Raw genomic sequence first — 18,063 nt, forward strand, 5'->3', positions numbered from 1 at the left:
ACGAGGATAAAAACATAATTTAATATCCCACAAAAAAGCTTAATGATTTTAAGTGTGAATGAGCTTCTAAATATTTTACATGGTTTTTTATAATAAAAATCATAAAAGTGATATTTCAACATTTTTCCTTGAGTTGTAACACGGTCACTTAATCCCACGATGTAAAAAAAAATATGTTGCGCCGTTTCTTTTCCATACCTAAAACACTTAGAAAGCCGTTTAAGGGTAGCAATACGAGGCATGACTTCTAAAAAGTGCTGCTAAAATTAATAGTGTGTTTCTTGAATTAATGGACTTTTCTTTTTAATAAGTCTAAGTTTCAGTTACTATCAACATCTATACATATAATAAAATTGTAGAAAAGTGAAAACTGTACATTGAATATTTTTAAAAAAGAATAATTGCAGGGTGGTCTACGAACGATACCGATGCCGAAAATATGATTTTTAGAATTTTTGTCTGTTTGTCTGTTTGTCTGTTTGTCTGTATGTATGTCCGGAAAGATCTCGGAAAGTACTGGATAGATTTGATTCAAATTTTCAGAGAATATCAACAAGAGGTCCGGTCAACATACTTTTTACTTATTATCCCGCTTTTCGTTACAGGGGGTGAGCAGGAGCCTTTTATATCTATAAACAAATATCAAATTATCTCATAAACTACTGAATATATTTCGTTCAAATTTTGCATGAACCTTATCGTACACATGATACAACAAATATACAAAAACCATAACGCTACCATGCAGGGGGCATGAGCAGCAAAGTTTTAAATTTTTGGACTCACCCGTAACATCGTGTAATACAATTATGAGGTGTATTTTCACCCCATTGAGTAGTAGGCAGTACGGTCATCAATTTACACAAAAAAGCATCACGCTATTTATCTTAAGACTTTTGGCAGAGCAATAATAGGATTTTTCGAAAATAAATCATTTTCACAAAATTAGTCATTTTATTCTCTTTCAAGTCTGATATAGGCCTACCGCGACTATTTCACAAGTAAAATAAAAGAAACATAAAATAATACGTTTTTTTATGCAATTGTTACCGTAATCGGTACATTCTTGAAAGAAAGGAACTTAAATTATTTTTATTTTTATTGATGTACTAAAATTACTCAAGTTCAAATGTGGAATTTCAAGATCAAAACATTCGTAGTGACACTCAACCCAAAGTTGCATGTAGTTCATATTGATCTCATCTATAAATTATACATAACAAAAAATTACTGAACGACACAGTCAATTATTACCTTGGTTCATCCGTAACAACTTTTTTTTCTTAATATTGCAACAATGCAGTGTTGCAAATTAAAGGCCAAAAGTATTTCGGATAAAAAAGCCCAGAAAACTTGCATAAAAACTGCATAATAGATATGGAATGTGAAAGATCTATAAGACCAAAGCTATCAATGAATAGACATTATGTATCTATTGATAGAATAATGCCTACTGATACCTGGGATTTTTCAATATTTTAACTCCGCACATGTGGTCCTTCCAAAATTTCCTTTAACAATTTATTGTAATCTCTAATTATTTAAAATTTTCATCTTTCGTAGCCTGGTAAAAACAGGGGAAGGAACGAGACTGAATGAGTCTCTGAGATCCCAAAGCTAAGCCGACGAGGATTAGGAACATATTTTTTTAAATTTTCCCAAATAAGGCTGATAATAGCGTGTAGCTATCAGCACTTACATCCGTCATACAATGTCTGGAAAATTCATTTTGGCTGTCGGTATCGACAGCGTAACCTCATAATCAACCTCATGTAATCTTTATTTAAGTTCCATTTATGCAGTAGGTATTTTACTTCAATGATCGTCAGGTAGGTTAACGAATAAAATACGTAATTTTTCTTTGAAAATAGTACAGTAAATAGAACTCATGCACATGAAGTCACTTTTATGTTCATATTTTGCTTTGTCGTAACATCACAAATTACACATATCCTATGCTGTAGATTTTAGTCATTGTCAATTTTAAAAAAAAGGGGTGTCTGATATTTTTTTATTATTACGCTATTTATTTATCAGCAATTTAAAGGCAAATCATGTTCGAAACACCAGGGGGCCAAGGTAACACGATTACCAACTTTTTTATTTTGGAAATATTCCAAATGTTTGTGAGGAAGATCAGTTTTAATATTAAGGGGACAATCAAACATAACGTGTTTCAGGAAACCGTTTATCTGGGTGCAATTTTGCAAAATCTTATATCTTATAACACTATGTAAAATCCACAGTTACCGAGCCCGACTCTCACTTCACCAGCTCCGTCCACAAAAGTAATTTGATATCTTCTTTATATCGTCAGAAAACATCGTGTGTGAAAATAACAACTGTCTGGCTATCACTGTTCCTGAGAAACAGCCAGGTGACAGACAGACAAGTCACTGTCATAATCCGTCTAGCAATTCCAGGTGTAGGCCGGCCCAAGAACAGACGTGCTCGAAAATCATAACCCACCCAATTAGTAAATGGAAAATTTCGAAAGCAAAACATTTTTAGCACAAGTACTGAGTTATACCTTCTGTTATTTTTTCCTACTTGCATCCCCCCATTTTTAAACGTCTCGATTTGTCAGACATGTCTTAACGAACACTTGCACATAATTCACGTTTAAATTAAAATAGTTCAATTCGTTCGGAAGCTATGATGTCACAGACAGACAGGCAGGAAGATATGTCAAAGTTATAAACCCCTCTTTTTGGGATTACATAAGAAAAAGTCATTAAAACAGCTGTGAAATATTTGACATCAGGATAGTATCGTAAACGATGAAATGTGTTTGATTCAAACATTTGATAGTCTTTGGGCCGCTCAAGATTCATTATTATTTAGAAATAAAAAAGCAAGCTTAAAATATAAAAAAAGTGCTTCATTTTCAATATTGCATTACATTTTTGCTATGATCGTTATTATTAAACTTCATAGCTTTTCACATCTTGAGAATCACGCAGACAAAGTCGCGGGCAACAGCTAGTTTTTAATACAAATGCAATTCATAGTTGCAAAGTTCTCAAAACTGTCAAAACACCGCCTTTTGCAACCAACAAGCCTTTCATCTTATTAACTATTCGACTCAAGAATGGAAGGCGTAACATTTTACGCTTACAAGTGTAAAGAACAATCTTGGAAGTAATTTAATATTTCTACTGACATACTAATTTGGAATTCCGATCACGGTCAGAAACTTCGTCGTAATTTCGCGAAGCCTTGCCCCCGGAATATGAAATACGTAACCTTGGAACTAATGTAACTGACCATCATTTACTTCTATTTTTTCTCGTTTTGAATCCTTCCTAGTTATTTGTAGAGTTAGGTATTTTATTTTAGACAAAAAGTTTTCCTATTCCCGTTTATATTTACTCTTACTTAGATTTTTTAGATTGTTTGAAGTTGACTTTAAAGTGTAACATTTTATTTCTTAGACTATGATACCCCACTTCTGGGAAAGGCCTCCCCCAAAGTTCTTCACAATCGCTCAAGGCACCTCAAACCGAAACCTTGTTTTCATAGGTGGTCACTTCACAGCAAGCAAACCCTTTATATTTTGAGTCGACCTTTAGCGGATCGACCTCCAACTCCACCGTACACAGCTGGTTTATTTGAAAATGAGTCACTCAAATCCGAAACATACGATACAAAATGAAACAATAGCAATGACCTTACATAAATAGAACATAAATATAAATTAAAGACAGCGTACGTACTTTGTTTGGACTTTGACATGAATATTTATAATCTTTTTATTTTTTTTATAAGTTATTTTAAGGTAGAGTCTACACACTGACTCTTTACGTAACTCAATACAAAATAGTTTTCTCGTGAGCCTACTAGTACAACATGACAAGGGTATATTCGTCTAAAATTTTTTGTTATTTTCCCAAAATAACATTGTTATTTATGTCCAGTGTGTGACCGTAATACAAGAATACTATATTATAGGTAGGCACATTCCTGCCTATAAATGTCTCTCTACTCAAAACAAGGTTCCATCTATATAGCGAAGGGTTGAGCATTGCATTTACAGATTTCAATATATCAAATCCAGATTTTTCCAGTTTTACCATATTATGCCAGTGGTGTCTTGGAAAAATTGAGAAAGGGTAATCACATTGGTACTTAGAATAAAGAAGAGAACGTTGCGATCGAATCGGTACCTTCTGTGCAAATAATTGAATACACAAATAAATTGAACAAACTAAAAAAAATCTTTTGTACGTCTTATATGTCTATTTCTCGTCATACCAGCTGAAAATGACAAAGACATTATGACAATCACAATGACGTTCTAATAACATGGTATTTCAGAACTAAAATATTGTTATATAACATTATAGAGTCAAAGAACGTATATTATGCAATATTATCTTTCATTAAAACTAGACGTATATCCTAAATAATTTTCGGAAAACAAAATCTAGGCCAACCGCACGGTATTTTACATCGTAAATCTTTCAAAAAGATTAAATCAATGAGGTCAGATTAGAAACTAATAAATTGCAAACATAAAGAATTTATTAGTGTTTAAACTGAAATATCTAATCGTTTTTTAAGCCCCGTTGAGACGATACAAGAAATATTGTGGGAGTTGTAGTACATTGCGAATCCTGTCATCTTTAGTATTAAAAGTAATATATCATTGCCGGCAATGTACTGCAAGTCACATGATATTAGTTCAATTGTCTGAATGAGGCTTCAGGACGTAGTTTCTTTCGTAGTGACTCTTGATATTCTTTTCCGTAATTTAAAAATATATATCACAATAATATTCGTAAGCCGGAACAAGCAAATTAATAAGCATCAGTATTTAGAATCGTATAAAAATATTATTTAAAAAATATAACACAAAGGAATTTAATTAAAACAGTGACTCGAGTGACCTTGCAATCTCTAACACCTGTCCACACTCATACCTGTCATATTTCGGCGTAAAAACACTACTAAACAGTCCAAGTCATCCTGCTACTATAAGACCATGATAAACTAAAATAATTATCAAATTAAAGTAAAGAATATTATTCATTTTCAAAGTACACTTCATGATGATAATACACTTGAGCGTTACTTCTAACAGAATATAGAGCTGCTCTCTTAAATGTTCTAGTGTATCTTTAACCAGAGTCCCAAAAGAACAATTCGTTGAGCATTTCAGTATTCCACGAGTACAGGCAATGCGTTGTGTGGGATGCGAAGTTTGATATTTCAAGAAGCATTTCGCCAAACAAGCATACGCACGAACGTTATTTAAGAAATGCTTGGGAAAATATTCCACAACGTCATCTAGACTCAAACTAAGCAAAACTTTATTAGACAAATGATAAACATACAAAATATAGATAAACTAGCTGTTGCCCGCGACTTCGTCCCCGTGGGTAGAAGATATAAGTTATGATTTATACCGGCCCTGTTTTTTTCACATTTTCCATTGTATCTTCGCTCCTATTAGTCGCAGCGTGATGGTTTATAGCCTAAAGCCTTCCTCGATGGATAGTCTATTCAACAAAAAAAGAATTTTTCAATTCGGACCAGTAGTGTCTGCGATTAGCGCGTTCAAACAAACAAACAAACAAACTTTTCAGCTTTATATATTAGTATAGATATAGATATAGATATAGATTACACAAAGACACATGGCAAATGATCATTCTCATCACACAAACATTTGTCCTGAGTGGGAATTGAACCCACTAGTCAGGGTGACTAGCACTATGTAGACAAATAGGCCAGCCAAATGTTTAAGTGTATCAACACCGTAAGTCTTCATTATACACGGGACACAAATCTTTGATATTAACTCCCACGTCAATATTGAGAATCAATTTATTTCTTTGAGACGCGGATATTAAGATTACTTGTGTGAAATCGATGGGCATGATTTCATCAAGATTTGATTGTATCTTGACTACGGCTGATTTATTGGTTGTATCTTTTATAAAAGTAATTATTATTGTTTAGAAAAGCGGTTATTTCACTTTATTATCAGCATAAAGTAAACCATTGCTGGTATAGGTATACCTACTTTTTGGTTTTTGTTTAAAACAACTCCCGCTCCAAGGAATTTAATTTAAACCTTGGATCGAGTTGCACAGACATACAAACCACATCAAACAGAATATCCACATTCAAAATAAATGTAATTCAAATGTAGTTAAACCGGTAAGTTTACGCAGGTCCCAAAAATTTCGAAACATCACAAATATTGCCAAAATGTTACCGGTTCCAACAGATTATAATCTTTTCCTTTAACGGGACTGCACATTAAATTGTGTCTAGACAAAAATCTAGGTAGTTGTCTGGACAATCGTTTAGGTTTAGCTCAAGTAATGTAAACGTTGAATAAGTAATATAAAATGTCTTAAAAATGTTTAACAAAGTTTTAAGTAATGAATTATTGCGTAACAATAAATATTACCACATAAATCCTGTCTATCCGAATAGCAATTTGCATAATTCTTCAAAATTTACTAGTCTTAAATCGGACACTATACTTATAACGGCTTACGGTTACTCAGAAACACCCGCGCGACACGCTTTGACAAGCTAAATATCCTAGATTAACGTATCTTATTCTAAGAAAATACTATGAATCAAAACAAGCCATTCATAATATTGAATTTATTCAAAATCATGTTTTTTTTAAACGGTCGTCACATTCAATTTTGGTAACATATTCATAGATTGACAGACGCCACGATGCGATGCATAAAATAATCTAATAAAATGACAAAAATTTAAAGTAAAATGTTAGAGGAGATCGTTAACTCGATTCTCCCAAATTCAAAGACATTAAGGTGCAAAAAGAAACCTTATGCCAACCGCGCAAACAACAGGAAGAGACGAATTAGAAACACAGAAGAAAAAACAAATGAAGTTCTTGGAGAACTTGGTCAACCTGTGGACAATGCTGAAACACACGCGCTTAAAACGCCAAGGTTTAAAGTGCCAATGTTAATTTCATTCCTCATTTTCTATATATGTGTTATAAATGTGATAATATCGTGTGATGTTAGTGTAAGTGATGTTAATAGTAAAAAACATAAAGAAGGTATGTATGATCGTGAAATGATAAGAGAAAAACCAAAACACAGGTATGGACATAAGCATGAAGGCTACAATGCTTACGGAAAGAATTTCCGTAAAGGCCGTGCGTCAACCAAACGGCAGATTAATGATGAGACTCCAGAAGCTGAAGATTTCCTTAAGTATTATGATTATTATAAAAATAGGGATGAAATACCTAACGCGACAGATTTCCCGCATTTATTTCCGTTCTCCGATTTCTTTAACAATGACTCTCGAGCCGTAGGTCATCCGCACGACCTCGCCTCACACCCATTCTTCGTGAAAAATATCCAATTCAATTTGAGGCCAGAAAGACACCTGTTTAAAGACAAGATAGTGAAGCTTGGTGTTTTGTTGCCTGCTGATTCCACTCAAATATTCTCCTTGTCAAAAGTGTTGCCAATTTTGGAAATGGCAATACCAGCAGTAACGAGTCCTGACGGTCCATTGCCCGGTTGGACTATATGGGTAGACTACAGAGACACGCAATGTTCTTCTGTAGAAGGACCATTAGCTGCCTTCGAATTCTACGTGCATGAGTCAGCTGGTAAGCATTCATTTGAATATCCTAAATTTATTCTCAATTTACTACTTCTTACATTGATGATTTTGAAAAAGTTTATGCATAAAACATAGCTTGGAAAGGAAAAAAATTCGCTGAGCACAATAGTCACACTTTCCTACATTTCAGATGCGTTTATCGGGCCGGGTTGTGAGTATGTGATAGCTCCAGTGGCCAGGTATGCGGGGCCTTGGGGCATCCCAGTCCTCACTGCTGGCGCTCAAGCTGAGGCTTTTGGGTACAAGCAGCCTACATTCAGCACGTTGACGAGAATGATGGGAAGCTACACTCAGGCCGGGATCGCGATCCGCAAAGTTTTCGAGGTAAATTGTTGGGAATTATGTATCAATGTTGTAAATGTATAAATCGTTGACGTTATTTTATTACGTGATGTTTTATTTTTTGTTCGCTTAAGTATTTTTTATTTCTACGCTTTAATTTTTTTGTTACTTTTTGTATGTCTGACATTATCTTTGAAGCGCTTAAATGATAATGGTAAATCATCATTTTTCATACAAGTATCCCATATATGTCCTTATGTTCTTTATAGTTGTCAAATTATTTTTACATAACAATAAACACAGTAATGCCTATTTAATGAATAAATTTGATCGGTGTTTAAGAAATACACTTACGGCAATAAAACCGGCATTTAAATACAATTGAAGCACAAAATCGTTATTCATGGAAAGAATTTTAATCAATTTGGACTCATTAAAATTCTATTCCCGTTCCAGATTAGGTGACCGTTGATTACAATTAAATATTTCAGGTGTAAAGATGAGAATTATTCACTTTGAATATTCAAACTGAGTGCTATAAATACATAACCTTTATAAAGTATTTGTAAAGGTTAATAATTTCGGAATCGTTCGAGATCGTGCTACTTATCTCCATTCTTATTACAAATATTAATATTTACCTGAACCCTACGTGAGTGAAATTTAATGGAATACTCTTAGAACTCCATTGAAGCGTAATTATTTGAGAAGCTTTGAGGCTTTGCTTTTGACACAACTATATATAGATCCTAATTTGACAAAATCACTGAATACGGGTATTCAATCACAATACGTATTGAATGAGCATTTAAGTGGTTTAATGGTTTCTAACAATATGGCTTCAGTATTAATGGTTTGTATCGCGTTTTAGTTTCTGGGATATTATGACTCAATTTCCAGACCATTTAAAACAATCGTGCTATATGTATTGATAGAAACCAGATCACAGATGAAGTATTTTGAAAATATGAGGATGAAATTTACAGAGATTAAAATGACGTACTTATAGAAATAGAATTAAATCCAATATCCTTGAAAGTGGTAATGGTAGATGCCGACGAAATAGATCATATTTCTATTTGTGAAGTCTTAAGCCCGACAAATGATTGCAGACTGAGTGGAGCTGATGCACTTAGTGGTGAAGTCATTTGGAATTCTGCCCGCAGTAAATGGAAAGACGCTATAGATAAAACGAGTTTCAAATATTTAAATCTTTTATCTCAAAGTAAAGGTACCCGAAAGCTTAAAAGTGTTTAAGTTGTGATATACTAAATTTTGCTTCAGTTCATGCGATTACATGATTGAATGCCTATATGTTAGTAAAAAATAAATAAACCAATAACAAATGATGAATCGAGAATACCCAGAATATTTTGAAATCATTTCGTATTTCGCAGGATTTATTCGAGTTACTAAACAAAAACCAGATAATGTTGATAGTAATAAAAAATCTGGGAGCTTATTACACATCGATGATAAAACAAGAAAAATAACAACAGTCCTATCGATATTCCAAGTCAGATCCAATAATTCTCACCAATCAGGGCGCTTCATCCATACAAAAGGTTTTTTATACGTGATTTGACTTCTGCGCTAAGATCGAACTTTGTGGGTTGTTAAATCGAGATGGGTCTAGCGATAACATCTTTATGTATTACCATCTTCTTCGTGATTACCATTCAGTTAATTGAGTTTTAGAGCTTAAACCCGATCTGACCTATTTGATCTTAAGGATTTTTTGCTATCCATTGCCAATATTCGTTTTGAGTCTATATGAGCTTATGGGATCAAAATGTAAAAAAGTTTTCTTAAATATTACGCAATTAGGCAAATTCAAATATTTAGAAAATGCCTTAAAATTAACCTATCAATGAAATTACAGTCGAGAACAGTACCATCTCACATATGTTTGAAAACAAAGAGGAAAAACAAATTAGAAGTTTCTACAAACGACACCAAAAATAAAAGTGAAACACAATTTTCAAGAACAACTTATTGTCGTGTTTGAACTTAATAACGAGCAAAGTTTAGTAATAAATAAACGAGAATTAGTTACAAGTAACAAGGAATAAAGATTAATAGCGCTTGACTAATGTGCCACTAAAACAGACAAATGTTCGCTATTCTAAACCAAGCGTAAAAGCAAATGTGTTCATGTTTTGTGTAGCGTGCATCTTCAATGGAACCCAGTAACATTACCTGCACAGAACTTTAAAATTGGGTGTCTATTTGACCGGTCTGAGGGAGTTTCGTTTGTTAAAAATCTGTTTAGTTTCTAAGATGTTTTAGAGTTTTACATACAAACTGTACTAAAATCTTAAAAGGTTGACAATGCATTAATCTGGGTCATAAATCCTTTCATAAAGAAATAGTCTCTCAACCTTAGTGACATTGCAAGAATCATTTGCGATGACAAAAAAGCCTTAAGTCTCGTGACTTGTTAAAATGAAGAGTCATTTCTGCAACATTTTGTCACTACCCTACTATGCTAGGTTAAGGCTGTTCCAATTTATTTACACAGAGGTGTTTGTTCGAAGTCTGGTTATAACTTAGAACAAGCATTCCCCGATCACAGAGACCTGTCATCCGAAGGTTACGCGGAAGCTAAACTCCTAATTGTGGATTAGGCTATAAGCAGGTTCTTCTTTTCTACTATTATCTTTTCTGTCTCTGAGTATTCATTCCCGGAAAATTCCTTATCATGCGATATTTAATCAAGTATCAGACTGAAATAATAGTGATATAGTCGCCGCATGCGAATAGCACACTTAGTGAGTTCTAAGAATTTCATACTCTCGACGTTGCTTACTAGAATAATTGTAATCGGGTCACTGGCATCTTTTCTTATGGCGTTATTAAATAGGAAAAAGTTGTAAGCTGAAAGATTTGAACCTGTTTTCTATAAAACGTTTCTAGTACTACAGATAAATATATTATTCCGAGTGAAACGTGTAAAATTTTTGGCAAAGTATTCCTGGTGAGAGACCAAATAAATAATACATCTCAAAATATATCCTAATAACATCATGGATAGTCGGTTATCTAATCCAAACCAACTGTGAGTGATGTATAGGGGGTTCGATTCTCGTGTATGGCATTTGTGCGATCGATGAATACTTGTTCTGAGCCGTCGTTGTGCATGTCAATTTAATTATAGTAATAACCCACTGATAAAAGGATTTGTTTCATAACTATGGGAGTAGTAAAAAAAAGGCTATGAGTGAATAAAACTTAAACACAGATTCGTCTGCCTAAACCTGTTTTCCGATATAGCTAGCAGTGATAAAACTATTTATAGAGACTATATTGCACAATATTTGATGAGAAGCGCATATTCAAAAATGGACAGATTTAAACTTGGGATTTAGACAGTAAAAAGTGGTTTAAGGAAAATTTAGCTATACCTATCCCCAAAGAATGCTCGTTTTATTTTTTATAAGCATTCTTTGTGGCTATAGCAAATTTACATATGCCTAATTTTGGTTGTTTATATGACGTACGTATTTTTGCTTAGTATGGTCTTTCGTCAGAGTTTTAAACAACCTTAGGCCTTTGACGTGGCTTAAAAAACCCTGAAAAACATCTCAAACATACCGGGTTTCCTTATGATGGTAACTGTGTTACGTAGTAAATGACAAATGCTTTCTTGCAAATACCATTCTCTGCGCAGATGCCAAAAATGGGCGTGAATTGAGTCATAAAATTTATTATTCATTATTATTTTATTCAGGAAACTCATACGTCCCCGGAATAACGTAATTTTAACGGCCTTAATGAATCCATTGAAGTTTAAAACAGAATACGTGTGAAATAACACAATATAAATTTGGTCCAATATTTTGATGAACTTGAATGGCAAAATACACCTTCATAGATATTTGATAATTTAAGCAGATTTTGCGATTTAGCAATCTGTCGATTCCATCCTTAATTACAGTTGTAAATTATCAAAAACATAGTATCAAAGCATCTTAGCTTAGGTGAAGGGCTGCGTATTTTTGGTAAAAGCAACTTTATTCTCAGGCAGGTTAGGTTACCTTTTCTTTACTGAATATTTTTGTCGTTGTATATTCTGTTACAGCTTTTGTTTATTATGTTTTATTTTCTAGATATTGTATGTATCTGAATGTTTAAATAAAATGCTTTTCGTGGGTCATCTTTTGTTTTTATTTCATGCTGATTTTTTTAATTGATGCTTCCAGTTTAAAATCATATTTTTATGTGTTATTTTTACTCAATTTGACAAGACCTAAGTCGCGAATAACGACTAGCATAATATCTCATACATGAGTCATCTAATTAATAATGTACTTTTTATATAAATAGAAAATTTGATTATTGAAAACCGCAATTAAAAGCCCAAATGTTTCATTGTTTCAGGAGTTCAATTGGCAACGCATAGGGATGTTGTACCACAACAATGACCCTACCTCTGGCAAAGGGAACAGTCCTTGTTTTCTAACTCTGAGTGCTGTCTTGACGGTTCTAAGCAAGAAAAATGCGGACGCCGACATCACCCACAGAACTCACAACTTCGACGAAACCAATACAACCACAACACGACTCAAAGAATTGATACAAAAGTTGTCTTTGACAACCAGAAGTAAGTATTGAAGAGGTTTTATGACTAATTAAGCTTTTATGAAAAATAAATAATTAATAACAAATTACAATTTGTATTTTTTGATTAACACGCGGAGCTTCGGTGATGGATATTAGTTTTTTTTTTGGTTTAATATTACGGTACCTATACGGTTTTTAACAACATTATTTCGTATTATATATTTATACTTTTTATGCTCTTTCCTAAGGTAATTTATAATGTAATAAATGGTGGTATAATTACCCAAATTGAATAATTATTTTACAAAATGTAACAATGAAGCTTTACCAACGCTAAAATCAAAATGAATACGAAAATAATTCTCGTACGTTTTTGTTTGCAATACGATAGTTTAGATTATATCTAGTACAATCCAGATATAATTTAACCCTCGCATGCACTCGGCGATCTAATCCCTCGTCTGGTTTCTATCCTCTTGCTCTCAAGGCTTAGATGCTACAGGACTCGTTATAAGCTCAGCCGGATTAATGCTGTATATGACGGAGCATCTTTGTTATACACCGAAGATGCAAAATTTACAATGTGTCTGTTGGAGGAGATCGAGAGGTTACTTAAGACAGCTTTGTCCCAACTTACATTATAGAGAAGTGACTTAGAGTCCTTGTTGATATAATTAGATAGATGGTTTATCAGCAGGCGGATAGAGTAGACAGTAGTCTGTTTGAAAACTGTTTTGTCTTATGATATGATTCTTTTTCACGCAACTTTTTCTATGATAACGACAAATTGCTCTCGACTTTGGACATTACTGGTTTATTTATAATTTATGTAAAGTACTATATTGAATTCGACTCTGGAATGAGACTGTAGCGATTATGGAAATAAGGTAACACGATACAAGAAAACCCGAAGCATCTCGATTCTATAACGGTAACAGTCTTGTTCCATGAGAGACCAAATTAAGCACAGAAATGCATCAAACAATCTCAAACTGAGTACTAAAAGTTAGTCAGTAAGACTAATCTAGATTATAGCATAAATTTATAACCCTGATCGACAAAATCTTTGACCCCATATTTTCAGGACCATTATTTTTATATCTTCCACGATTTGTGACCTGTACTAAATTCTGAGCTTAATGGAAAACTCTAATGGTGCAAAAATTCCGCGCCGTTACCGCTGCGACATACTCGGAGTCCCTACCAAAAGATCTTAACGTATACTGTTGAAATTGTGGAAGAGAGACGATGTTCTATGTCGCCTAGCGTTGTCTCTTTTCAACAAATACAACATTATACCCTAAGACCTGGCGGTAGGCTTCGCTTGCTTGCAAGCCTCTGATAACAAAAATTCTGGTAAAATTTTGAAACATTTCTCAAATACGAGTATATTCATTCTGTATTTTCTGCCTTTTTGATTAATACAAAGATGTAAATATTTCGAATTTAAATATGAAATTCATTTATCGAAAATGTTATTCTTCGAGACAGCCTTAATTTTTTTTTAAATATTTAATTTATTAATAAAAATATTTTTACTGACGCGTTATAATTAAATTGCAGTATAGTTTTTTTGCTTAGATTATGTATGATCGCCAAAGTAAGTGACTTATCGTAAAACATCGGGATGATTTTTCCCTGCCAAAATATTTTTGCAGCTGCAAATGCCAACCTTATCGCTATTTTAATTACACCTGCAGCAGACCAAATATTTTTTTAATTTTGTGTTGTTTATAGAGCAGTGTGCCTTCTTTTTTGACGAAAACATTTTTAATAATTTGAAATTCCGTAACAAACTATCTGCTAGAAATTATTTTATAAAATTATACGGAACAACACGTTTACACGATACTTAAAATAAATACATATTAGGTACAGTACAATACAATACTTTAATTGTAATAAGAAATCAGAAATATACTATAGCATTTTTATTTTACATTCATTTTTGCTTCTATCCTTATTTTCGTCATCTGTTTCTCGTATATCGTCGATGGATCCGTATGTCGCAGATCAAGCCCACGATACAACTTGAATTTTAAATGTCTGTTGCATCCACGAATGTATGAATCTTTGAAGATTGATTGCTTTGAACGTGCAGAATAAATGAGGTATTCGATTCAGCTCGTTTAATGATGTAAAATGTGTTATCATGAATAATATATGAGGACTATGATACGTAGTTAATTTAAATTAAAAATCCACGTGTAAGTTCTACAATTTTATTTCATCTAATAGTAACTTACATGAGGATGGTTTATTATTAAATGCAATAGTTTAGTCACCCTTATTTATCGGGATTGAATAACTAGTTTCGGCCGTAACCGGGCTAGTTCTTCATGAGCTGACGCCTGAGCAAACCTTTAAATCATTTAATAATTCTAGCATTTTGGCATTAAAGCGTCGATACTAATTAAACATCAAAATCTGTAGCAAGACATTAAACAATTAAAACTAAGTTATAATTTAAGAAATCCGCTACAGACAAACAAAATGCATTTATCCAATAAATTCGTAACGTCTTTACGAAAATAGCCCCTGGTTGCTATCTTGGAGTTAAATTACGTTTTGCCAAAACACTATTCTAACAGTGCAGATCTGTAACCAGCCGTGCAATCTCATCTGCGTGTGTTGTTTCCAATAATTCGGCCTCATTTCATTAAAAGATCTTGCCATCTGAACACGTTATTTCTTACTCTTTTACATTATATATTTCAATCTCCTTCTCTTCCATTGTCATATTCCATTCTCTTTAGTATCAAAGTCTACGTCGATTTCAAAACATCGTAAACGAGACCAAGGTTCTGAATATTACAGCTGGCAATAAAATAATCTTACTTAAATATTTTCACTTCATTTCGTTTGTAATATTAACCATTGTGAACATATGAAATATTTTCTACAGGGACATTTTGAATTGCCGTTTCATAATAGCGATATTAAACAATTTCCTCTTCAAAGGTTGACACATACATATGTTTCGCGAAATTGAGAGTAAAGCGAAACTTAGCAAAGGACTTTTGATCTCGGTCTGTTGTTGAAGGCAAAAGGGGTTGCAAACCTTTATAAATGATCCTTTTTTATTGCGAGAAATGTTTATTATTTCAACCATCGAAAATATACGTTTCAATGTGCGTTTTTTGGTACTCGTGTACTATCAAGTTTGTGTATATAGAGAGTGTGTACAAATATACTTATATATTTTCGTTTGTAATAATTTCAGTTAATTTTATTCTGATTTCATTGTTCTTGTCAAATTACAATAATTATCTCGTGAAAACCAAATATTGTTGTGTATAATTTTTTTTAAGCTGCTACGGTAATTTTATTTTATTCAATAATTTATTGGGAGTATAATTATCTCTCTTATGTCAAATGTTGTACTATTTACCTGAACTCAAGAAAAAAATAATTGAATATACGTTTAAAGCAAAAGAAATTGGTCACCCATTAATTATATGAACTGACCTACTGCTGCTTAATCACTTTTTCTGTTAGTCATTTTATCGGCGAAAGAAATAAATAATTACAACTGTCTACAGTTCATGATGTGGACATATAAACGGCGGAGCTAGCTATACGTTTTTTGTCCCTTGGCTACGGAACCCTAAAAATTGTATAAAATTGATTCGAGGTTTTTGATTGATTGCGCAATGAGTGCGGCGCGTGCCAAAGCCTTTGTCTGTGTGCGTGAGACGCTTTCGAGGCTTTTATTGTTCTTAAATGTTCTTTTGCCACGATGACTAAAGAAACAAGGAAATTCCGTCTTGGAATAATTTTAAAATGATATTTGATGTATGTAAGATTTTTTTTTCAGAAATATGCGTATTGCTGGCTTGGCATGATAACACAAAAAAAAATTGAATTTTCATCAGAGTTGATGACGATTTGGTTATTTTTCCTTTGTAAACCTTTACATGACCCATTACGAATAATGCAGCAGATATATTATAGATGAAACTCTTAGTAAAATAAAATGGATGAAGATGAATAAATAGAGATGTAAAATAATTGTTACAAACTATATTGTACTTCATAACATTTTCCCTACATCTTTTACAAACGATATTGCTTGTTACAGTTGTAGTGGTGTGCGCCAACCCGGCTACAGTCCGGGAGATCATGTTAGCAGCTGACGACCTCAACATGGTGTCATCCGGGGAATACGTGTTCTTCAATATCGAACTGTTCTCTAAGTAAGTTTCACTTGAATTATATGCATCTTCGACTGGCTTGGTGGTCCAGTGGATAGTGACCCTGACTGTTATACCAGAGGTCGTGAGTTCGATTCGTCCCGATATTTTGCATCGTTTTTCAGTGATATTTGTTCAATGGTCGCGTAGGACAAGCGTTACTGAGGTCCACGAATACTTGTTCTAAGTCTGGTTCGAATGTTAATGAAACCTCTGCGACGCAAGGTCTAAAAAGAGCCTTAATATACAAAAATAAATCCAAATTTGTCATGTTCAAATATGTATTTGATATCATAAGCAGTCTGCTAACCCCAAAAGAGGTAATGACAAAATATTATTTAGGCACTCGGTTCCATAAGATGGGCAGCTTTCATGAGATGTTACCAAATACACACAGACTTAATTACATTTAGATTGAATTATTGTTTGCTTTGTCCGAGCAAACAATTTGCCAATCAACATGTTACTAATAGGCCGCATTGTTATGATTCAGGGAAGCCTGATCTGTATAATAATATGTTATACGTAATGATCTGGCTGAGATATACTCACATCATTTCGAATGATCGACTGTGTATGTTTGTTGCTCTTTCACGCCCAAATGGCTGGTCTGATTTCGATGAAATTGTAATTGATACGGAGGTAGCTAAAACGTTGGATTAACAAATATGCTACTTTTATCCGACTTCGTTTAAAAATTATAATATTTTTGCAGCTATACATCATCTACTGCTAGCACTATTAGCACAGAGCTAGATTTTATTTAAAAAACAGTTCAAGTACGATGCGGAAAAATAAATTTGGTTACTCATCTTATTTATGACCGTGCCAACCGTTCCTTATATATCTAATGGATATTATTTTGTGGACAAACAAAAATAAAGGTATCATGTCAAACTGGCTGTCAAACTACTACTGAGTCATACTCAACAATAATGTTTTGCAGCCTCGCATCGGCCTCATCGAAGGAACCCTGGAAGGTGGAAGGAGATACTGATGAGAGAAATGAGCGCGCTCGGAGGGCGTACAGCGCAGTGCTGACAGTGACTAGCCCAGCCCCTGAGAAGAAAGAATATCTGGAGTTCTCTGATCAGGTAAATTATTTCGAAATACGTCATTGTATTGTTGCCCTGGGAGTCCTAAGAAGCGGTGGCGTGACCATTTTAACGCTTACCGCGCGGTCTGGTTCCATGAGGCCTAGAACAGACAATTGTGGAAGGATTTGCGGGAGGCCTTTACCCAGCAGTGGGATACAGTGGGCTAGATAAAAATTGTTGCGCAGTGGTTCAATGACTCTACTTGATAGAGGTATTGCCCTATCGAAGTATTTGAAGGAGCGCGATCCTTATAAAAAATGGTGGCTGGATTATGAGTGGTAGATTGAAAATACGTA

General features: G+C 33.7%; 1 protein-coding gene across 4 annotated transcripts in view; it reads left to right on the plus strand.

Moving 5' to 3' along the window:
- LOC113499262 (atrial natriuretic peptide receptor 1-like) overlaps positions 1-18,063 on the plus strand; it is a 248,038-nt gene that overhangs the window by 196,263 nt on the left and 33,712 nt on the right. The window contains exons 2-6 of one of the 4 annotated variants that reach the window (XM_026879669.1): positions 6,687-7,618; positions 7,763-7,956; positions 12,295-12,517; positions 16,559-16,673; positions 17,617-17,764. In XM_026879669.1, the coding sequence (XP_026735470.1) occupies positions 6,751-7,618; positions 7,763-7,956; positions 12,295-12,517; positions 16,559-16,673; positions 17,617-17,764 (1,548 nt within the window). In that variant the 5' untranslated portion in view covers positions 6,687-6,750. Of the gene's footprint in view, positions 1-6,014; positions 7,619-7,762; positions 7,957-12,294; positions 12,518-16,558; positions 16,674-17,616; positions 17,765-18,063 lie in introns of those variants that run through there. The other 3 variants (XM_026879668.1, XM_026879671.1, XM_026879670.1) reach the window with 3 other exon arrangements.

Source organism: Trichoplusia ni, chromosome 12 (assembly GCF_003590095.1).
Source record: "Trichoplusia ni isolate ovarian cell line Hi5 chromosome 12, tn1, whole genome shotgun sequence".
NCBI lineage: Eukaryota > Metazoa > Arthropoda > Insecta > Lepidoptera > Noctuidae > Trichoplusia > Trichoplusia ni.